Source organism: Parambassis ranga, chromosome 9 (genome assembly GCF_900634625.1).
Source record: "Parambassis ranga chromosome 9, fParRan2.1, whole genome shotgun sequence".
Lineage (NCBI taxonomy): Eukaryota > Metazoa > Chordata > Actinopteri > Ambassidae > Parambassis > Parambassis ranga.
The window spans coordinates 6,275,788-6,283,826 of NC_041030.1; the positions used below are offsets into that span (position 1 = coordinate 6,275,788).

Here is an 8,039-nt window from a genome sequence, read left to right on the forward strand (position 1 = left end):
TGTAGCGGCTCAGGCTGAACCCGTTGGCCAGCTTCCCTCAGGGTCAATCCAAGGTTGATCACATGATCCACTATTGTAGCTCCGATGACATCAGTAATTCTATTTTTTCTTACTCTTCCTCCTTCCTCTTCCTCTAAATTCACCTCCTAGTCTTTGTCCTCCTCCTCCTCTTCCTCCTGCTTCCTCACGTCCTCATCCTCCTCTAATTCTCACTCTTCTCAGTCTTCTTCTCCCTCCATTGTTCTCCACACTGAAGCTTACCTGTGGCTTATTTACAGAGCTCATGCTGATTGCAAAGTGAGCTAATGATCTAAAACAGTTCTCACAAGTGACAGTGTAGCCAGACAGTTGGCAAAATAGTGTAAATACCAGCCATAAATGTGTGTAGTTTTACTAGGAGTGTGTTGATCATTTGGAAGTTGTGTGTAAAGCAGTGAGTTGTGTTTACAGTTCAGCAAAAAGATGCTGTGAAGTGGATTATATTCATGCAATTGCAAATTGTGTGTTACAAAAGTGCAAACTGAGTGTAAAGCAGTTTTTTTGCTTTTAGTTTTGCAAACTCAGTGAGTGATTTTGCTATAACTATTAATAGTTTTAGAAATTGTGCTATAAGAATCATTGATAGTGTTTAAGCATTCAGAAAAAACTGTAATGAGTCAAAAGCAGGCTCTGCACGTTATGAAATGAGACTGTGCTGCTAATTTACGCCTGTCAATCAGCTGTAACTTTGAATGAAGATGTATGTGTGCAGGTATGTTGGCTCCGAGTGGTGAAACGGTGATCAAGAAAACACAATCTGATCTGAAAACTTTAATAACGAAATCAAAAAAATCAAAGGATTTGAGTCAGTCTTGAAGCATGTTAAATACTTGGATAAAAATGCACAATGGAATTGATCAATTTCTGTAGCTTTACAATAGCTGCAGACTTGTTTTAAGTCAAGGTTAATAACAACACAAATTGAACCAAATCAAAAGGAAACCTATCAGCGAGTGAGATCGTATGTATGTAGAGAAGGCTGAGACTCCAGTACAAAGGATAAATAAAAATACATGTAAATACATTTAATAACTTTTAAAAAATATGTATTATCAGTTAATGCAGGAACATGTAGTGGGGATTACACTAACCTACTGAACTATTTGTTTACTATTTGTCTGTATTATCTATTTGTAAGAATATGTTGTGTACATCACATAGGAACTACATTGTTTCTGGGTGATGCTGCCATGTAAGTTACCTGACATGTACCGGTACTTAACTAAATTTAGGTTAACAGTTTATTTGAACTACTGTTACTACAGAAAATAATCTTAAGTGAAAAATAAATGCCCGTTAATGTAATTTCCCAAATTGGACTTAAATCAAACTGATTTGTGAAACAGAACTACAGCTTAAAGGCCTTTGTAAGTCTACTCATAGGAGAAGGAAATATGGGCTGCTGTACGAATTGTAAAACAGATTATGTATGTTAATACCTCCAGCAGCATAATAAACCATAGTTAACTATTGTGGTTTACTGCACACTAACACCTGCACACTAATATTTAAGGCGGATCTGACTGAGAAACTGGGTAATCTCAGTGCAGTGCTGTACCAACAAGGACTTGAGAAGTGAACAGTCCAGCACGATGAATCCGATGTTAAATACAGTCTCTTCCTGTTGAACATTGTTGGTTATCTCTGTGTACCTACAGAGCAGCAAATGAGGCAGACAAAGCTTAGGAAATCTTGGTATGCACATCTGGAGCATGTTTTTTTGCAGTCATGCATTACAGGGTGATAATTAGAGTACTGGGTGTAAAAAATTTACAATACATTTTGCATTGTATTTACTTTAGATCATGTTCATTTTTACCTGCATATAGCTGCATCAAGAGAAGATACTGACAGGTCCTGTTCAAAGTTGAACTTCCAGATGTCCCTGTATTGGTCCCATGTCTTCACACAGTCCTGCAAGAGGTTGGCATTGGCAGCCATCCCTGCAGAAACAGCTTCCTGAATATTTCTTATCTCTTCATTTTGCTCTGAGGGATAAGAGAAGACCAGGGTGACACCAGATAAAAGGCACCAAATGACACATATAGTCGCATATACATACTGTTTATGCAGAATGTAAAAAATGTTCAAACCTATGTTGACGTGTATCGGATTTAGCTGAGAGCCTTCTGTGAGGCGTTCAATGTCTGAGATGATGCTGATGAGCTGGGGCAAAATGTTTAGAATCTGTTCAAGCTTTGCGAGACTTGGAGAGAACTCCACCTGTCAAACCACCACAGACATACACTCAATTTTCTTGTATTTCTTTGACTTTTAAAGAGCTGTAAAAACAAGGCTACATGGCAACATTGAGCTCTAGTTGCAGATGAATAAAAGCCTCTTAAAGACAGCCTAAAGTGTGCCTGAAAAATGAGTACAGTATACAATGAACATGTTAAAGTGAAACCAAATCATTATCACATGGACCTTTGGTTCAGTTTGGGGAGATGCCTGACGCGGTTCTACGAAGACTTTGAGCAAGGGATTGGGTGATGTCTTGCTATCCCCATTGATGGCTCTAGATAGCTTCTTCATGGATTTCTTGATGTTACGTCTAAGAGCTTCCTCTACCACGTGGTCCACCTTCTCTGTGAAGGCCACCCAGGCTTCCTGGACCTGAAATGCCATGAAAAACCTTGTAAAGTACCCATTCTTGTAAAAGCATCACTATTATGCTATTACTTTACAAGTAAACCACTCCTTAAATTACACATGCATATACATGGTGGAACCCTACCACTACTAAGTGAATGACATGTACCTCAGTTCCATCAGTATTGAAAATTCTGTTGAGGTGGGTCAGGATATCAGCAATAGCGTGGTGTGCAGACTGGATTATTTTGAGTTGGCTCTGCTGGTGAACTTTCTGGTCGTCCTCAAACTCCAAGTTCCTACAATACAATGAGGTAAATCAAATCAAATGAAAAAATGTACTGTATGGGTATAAAATCAATGCTTGAAGGTCATCATTAGGGTCCGAGCAAGAAACGTGCCAGAGCCCGATTGAAATGCAATTTTTTTAATTAATATTAACATTTTGCACTCCCCACACTTTTGCAAACTCCTCTTAGGGGAATTGCTTGATAGGGCTGAAAATTGGTGCACTTGCACTTAAGGGGTTAGGGACCAAAAGTTATCAAAAACGCAGCACTTTGTCATGCCGTCTGGCTGTGGCACTGCCACAAAGTTTACCCTTCACCAACTCACAAGAAATAGATGTTTTTCTGGCTGTATCGTATTGCTACAGTCACTGCGCCACCTACTGGCTGGAGGACCTGTCTTTTCTATCCTCTTTTCTATATGTGTGTTTTGGTGTACTCTTCTGCCCTGCAGACCACAGCTAGTGCCAGTACAGGGGGAGAGAGGATGTGGGACGATAGGGGAGGCGGCGGCTGTGAGTCGCTGCTTGCAGCTTTAATTACATTTGTAGTTACCTGTACACAGTGTTTTCATCCAGTCTAACCAGCAGTGCTTCACTAATCTGGTGGAAGAGGTTGCATATGGAAACATATGACTCTTTGTAATCATCTACTATCACCTGGAGCTAGAGTGATTATTGGAAAGGAGAGATGACAAGAGGAACTGCTCAGTAATTATAATCCATTGATGATTATCTTTAAACTGTTTTTGTAATGACATGTTACAACCTTGTCAACATGAGGGAGGGAGTCACAGACAAACGCAGTGGAAGCTGCTTTGGACAACCACGTGAGGCTGGTTAGACCTGGCTGAATCTTCTCATCAATGAAACGAAGTTTATCCCTAAACAGGCTCAGCTCGTTTGGGGACAGCATTCCGATGATCCTGATGTGTACCCAAACGGAGATAAAAAAAACATTAGATAAAAGCATTTTGAGTTCAATGTGTGATTACAAGAATCAAGAATGAAGAATCTTTATTGTCACTATGCAGGGTACAATGAAATTTTGTTTAGCAGCTCTTGGCTTAGGCACACAGTTGGACACATAAAATAAAAAGAGGCATGCTTAAAATATACCTACATAAATATAAAATAGAATAAGAATAAAAAGAGTAAAACTAACAGTGCAAATTAAATGTTTAAAGTGACCAGTATGAATATATTGTACAAGAAGCAGTGTATTAATGGTTTAAAGTGCACAGTGTCTGTGTACAGAGGTTTATTACTCAGTCTTTGGGTGGGTGGGATGTGTATGGGATAGTGGAGTGATGGATTTCACAGCTCTGGGGAAGAAGCTGTGTCTCAGTCTGTTGGTGTGAGTTCTGATGCTCCTGTACCTCTTTCCAGAGGGAAGAGGTACAAATGGTACAATGCAAACATATACAGTATGTGCGTGCGTGTGTGTGACCTGTTATAATTCCTGATCAGCATCACGACCCTATCCCTGAGGAGTTTGAGATCATCCTTCTCCTGGTATATGTCAGACACAATCTGGGGGATCTCAAATTTTAGTCGTTTCCAGTGGCAGATTTCAGAGAACATCTCCAGCAGGTTTCTGGAAAAGAACACACAAGGAGATTTTACAGTCGTAGTGTGAAACTTTGTGTCTTTTGTGTAATTTGTGTGTACTTTTGTTAGACCCACTTGTCAAAGTTGATGTCCAGCTGGTTCGACCCGTCTGCGTAGCGCACCATGAGTGGCTGCTCCAGGCTCTTTAAGTGCTGTCCGTCCAATTTCTGGCTCCACTCACTGAAGCTCTTCCTGACTAGCTCATCTAAAACCTGGATTGTCTGGCTACAGGAGGAAACTACTGCTTTGCGTGTGTTAGAGTCAGGCATGAAGTAAGCCTTTTGGAGCACCTAAAGTGGGATAAAGAGGACAAAAGGGAGAAAATCCAGGAAAGAATAAAAGGATGTAGTGAAGTAACCATCACACACAAAAAAAAGGCAGGTTTGATATGTATAGTGTTATGCACTCACCTCCATGGGTGTCTCTAAACGATGTTTGAGGCCCATCAGCTTGTAGACATGTGCTGATATCTTGGGCATATGGAGAGAAGAAGAACTTGTGTTCTTGTTAAGGATATTGTTAACCATTTTGAGCTCCTTGTTAAAAATGTTGTACACCTCCTCTGCCTTTTCATCTGTGACGCGCTTAATGGCCTGTGATTGAGAAGATTGTATGTATGAATTGTGTGAGTGCAAGAGAAGGCAAACATGGGACAGACTATAAACAATGCATCTAGCCTAAAAGTGCGGTTACTTTTGCCTATTTGTTCTAAGTAATAGAATTTTAAATAAATTAAGTTGAAGTAACTAATGACAAATCTAATGTATAGACTGTGAATGATACCTCACGAGCAGACACAGGCCTGAAAATGTCCAGAAGCCGGACTCCTTCCTCGAATAAGTACACTGTCTTAAATACTGAATTGATCAAGTTCTGCATCATCATTTCCAGATTCTTTACCAGTGCGCAAAATCTGTGTACACAAAAAACACTTCAGAAGCACATTAAAACAGGAGTGCACACGAACACACATTATAGATATTTAGATATTATGCATGCGCACAAGTGAGTGCTTTCTTTGGAAAATGTCTCTGTCTAAAGGGAAGCACCTTCTGATGTGGCCAATTCTTACACATACCCATAAAACACATTTTGGGAATTCGGTAGTACATTAAATATTTTCCTGCTAAAATATTTAGTCTTAAGAATAAAAAGCATTAGATCAACCTGCTGAATTCACTGCACCATGTGTTATCAGTGACATCAAAGATGGCTTTATCAACAGAGCACAGGTTCTGCAGGCCATGATGAAATGTATCTTCCAGTGTCTGGAGGGTGCCGGTGAACTCTTCCCCTTGGAGACCACCAAAGCATGGCAGGGATGTCTGCTCTCCATCCTCCCAACGGGCAAATTGATGCTGACAGTCACACACCTGAGAGGGGACGAGAAAATAATAATAAATCAAAATATGTTCCAGGGATTTACAATATATTCAAAAAGAAGCCTAGTCAACTTGGGCCATTTGGTCATGTCAGCTATGTCCGCCGACATAACATGCAGATGCTACTGTGTTTACCTCAAGCAGGTCAGTGAGCCTCTGAATGAAAGCATCAATCACCACGAAAAACCTTGTTTCATCCAGATCCCAGCCTTTAGGGGAATACCTGAAATAAAGAACAGACATGTAGCATTACAAATAAACTCAGCTGTGTACTCTGTACAGATGAAAACTCTCCTACTTGGAGTGCAGCTGTGAAGCCTGCAGATAAATTTCCTTCCAGGACGTGCAGCACTGCAAACAGTCAGCGAGGACTTGTTTGCTGGATAACACGTGGCCCTTAAAAATCTTGTCCAGGGAGATGCTTTGGGAGCACAGGTAGATGATTTGATTGCTTATCTGCAGAAAACAAACACAAAAAGTTGGTGGGTTGGTTACATGTGGTGTGGATGTATTTAACATATATATTCACATACCTGCCGAAAGAGGCCGGTGATCCTCTCACTGCTGTTGTAGTGGATGGAGTTGTTCCAGATAATACGAATAAGATTGACAATGTTCGGCAGCTTGGAAGCAACTTGGCTTGGTTTGAGTTGGGCTAGCTCTTTGCAGGGCTCCTTCAGTATGGACAGAAAGGTCAGGTTTGACTTGGCCTGCAGACAGCACTCCTGGACACCACACACAGAAGGAAAATATGATATGATATCAAATTCCTACATTAGAAATTACAGAATAACTTTCTACATAACAAATTGCTGAACAGAATAAATAAGAAATACTCAGGAGACATTACATGTATAGTACTGTTGTAAGAAAATGATTGTTTTGTGTTACATACCTGAATTTTGTTGGCTACTTCGCAAAAGCGATGTACATACAGAGAGGAAGCAAGCTGCAGGATATTCTGGATGTGTCTGACCTCTGACTTTTCTAGCTGCTGGGTGATGTCCAACAGCTTGGCGTAGCGCCTCTCCCAGAAGTCAATCTCTGGCAGCGGACCACAATTGTCCATCATTGTCACTATTTCTTGTTCATTCAGTAGCTCCTTGATCTGGTCCATCCAGTGAATCATAACAGCTATAATGTGATAAAAAATGAGTGAGTGGTGGAAAAAAACACAGACAAGGACTGTGTATTGAACAAAGAGTCACAAACATAAATGGTTTCTCAAGCTTACTCTCAATTCTCTGTACCAGACTCTTGTCTTTGCAGGCTTCCTCAGGACTGCACTGTAGGGCTTCAGATGGGATATACACAACAAACATCTCATCTGTAAAAAAAAATCTTTCAATTATGACACTGCAACACATCATCAGAAATGTGAACTCCAATTTCCTGATTTAAATACCTGTAATACTGAAAAGGTAGCAGTGCATCTCTTCGGTGTTGGCAATGGAGTTCATGAACTGCAACAGACTCTGGATGGCATTGCCATGCACACAGCCAAATTGGAGGGCCTCATAAAACGTCTCCACTGTGATTACAGCTCCTGGCTTGCGGATAAAATAGGACAGCTTCTCTACTTCTTCCTGTAAGGCAAACATTTATATACAATGGTGAAATAAAAGAGAAAAATCTACAGAAATACTATAAATAAATAATCTGATTTGTTCATAATAAGAAATCAGTTGAGAGTAGAGAAGAAAGTAAAATACTGTACCAATGATGGCATGGAGTACACCACACGAAGCCCGACAGAGGTATCATTGTAGATTATCATGGTTCTGATGGAGGTGTCCATAATAAATGTATCCAATGCCTTCTCATTCTCCTCTGTCCAGTATTCATTGGGTACACCAGGTGCAAAACAGATAAACAACTTCCAGTGGATGGGCAGACAAAAGAAAAAGAAAGGAGAGGGCAAATGGAAAATCTGTGAACCAAGGATACTTTGCAAAATTGAAACTAAAACTAAATATTTTGCTAAGCAAGTAGTAGAGAGTATAATACTCAACACTGACACACATTTGACACATTGTGCGTCTGAACACCTCCCATGTATGCACTGAACTGAACCTTCAGTGCACCTATTGCCAACATATTAGGATGTGCAAGACTTTTCTGCACTTTCA

The 8,039-nt window shown here is 40.2% G+C and overlaps 1 protein-coding gene across 1 annotated transcript; it reads right to left on the reverse strand.

The window, feature by feature from the left end:
* Nucleotides 1-1,540: 1,540 nt before the first annotated feature.
* LOC114441119 (dynein heavy chain 2, axonemal-like) lies at nt 1,541-7,687 on the reverse strand. The gene is made up of 19 exons (XM_028413904.1): nt 7,628-7,687; nt 7,316-7,496; nt 7,145-7,237; nt 6,806-7,044; nt 6,444-6,635; nt 6,209-6,366; nt 6,046-6,133; nt 5,696-5,901; nt 5,312-5,441; nt 4,939-5,121; nt 4,604-4,818; nt 4,368-4,514; nt 3,687-3,843; nt 3,474-3,583; nt 2,801-2,930; nt 2,467-2,655; nt 2,133-2,262; nt 1,859-2,027; nt 1,541-1,691 (listed from the first exon to the last, which is right to left on the reverse strand). Exons 1-19 carry the CDS (start codon nt 7,685-7,687, stop codon nt 1,541-1,543), a joined length of 2,928 nt encoding a protein of 975 aa, XP_028269705.1.
* Between the last annotated feature and the right edge of the window lie 352 nt (nt 7,688-8,039).

What these genes read in the sequence shown, in the direction of transcription:
- LOC114441119 (XM_028413904.1), bottom strand. Translation starts at nt 7,687, where the DNA reads ATGATAATCTACAATGATACCTCTGTCGGGCTTCGTGTGGTGTACTCC. An exon ending in TGTACTCCATGCCATCATTG is followed by an intron (nt 7,497 to 7,627) that starts GTACAGTATTTT and finishes TTTGCCTTACAG; the next exon opens with GAAGAAGTAGAGAAGCTGTC. An exon ending in CCCTCCCTCATGTTGACAAG is followed by an intron (nt 3,584 to 3,686) that starts GTTGTAACATGT and finishes TAATCACTCTAG; the next exon opens with CTCCAGGTGATAGTAGATGA.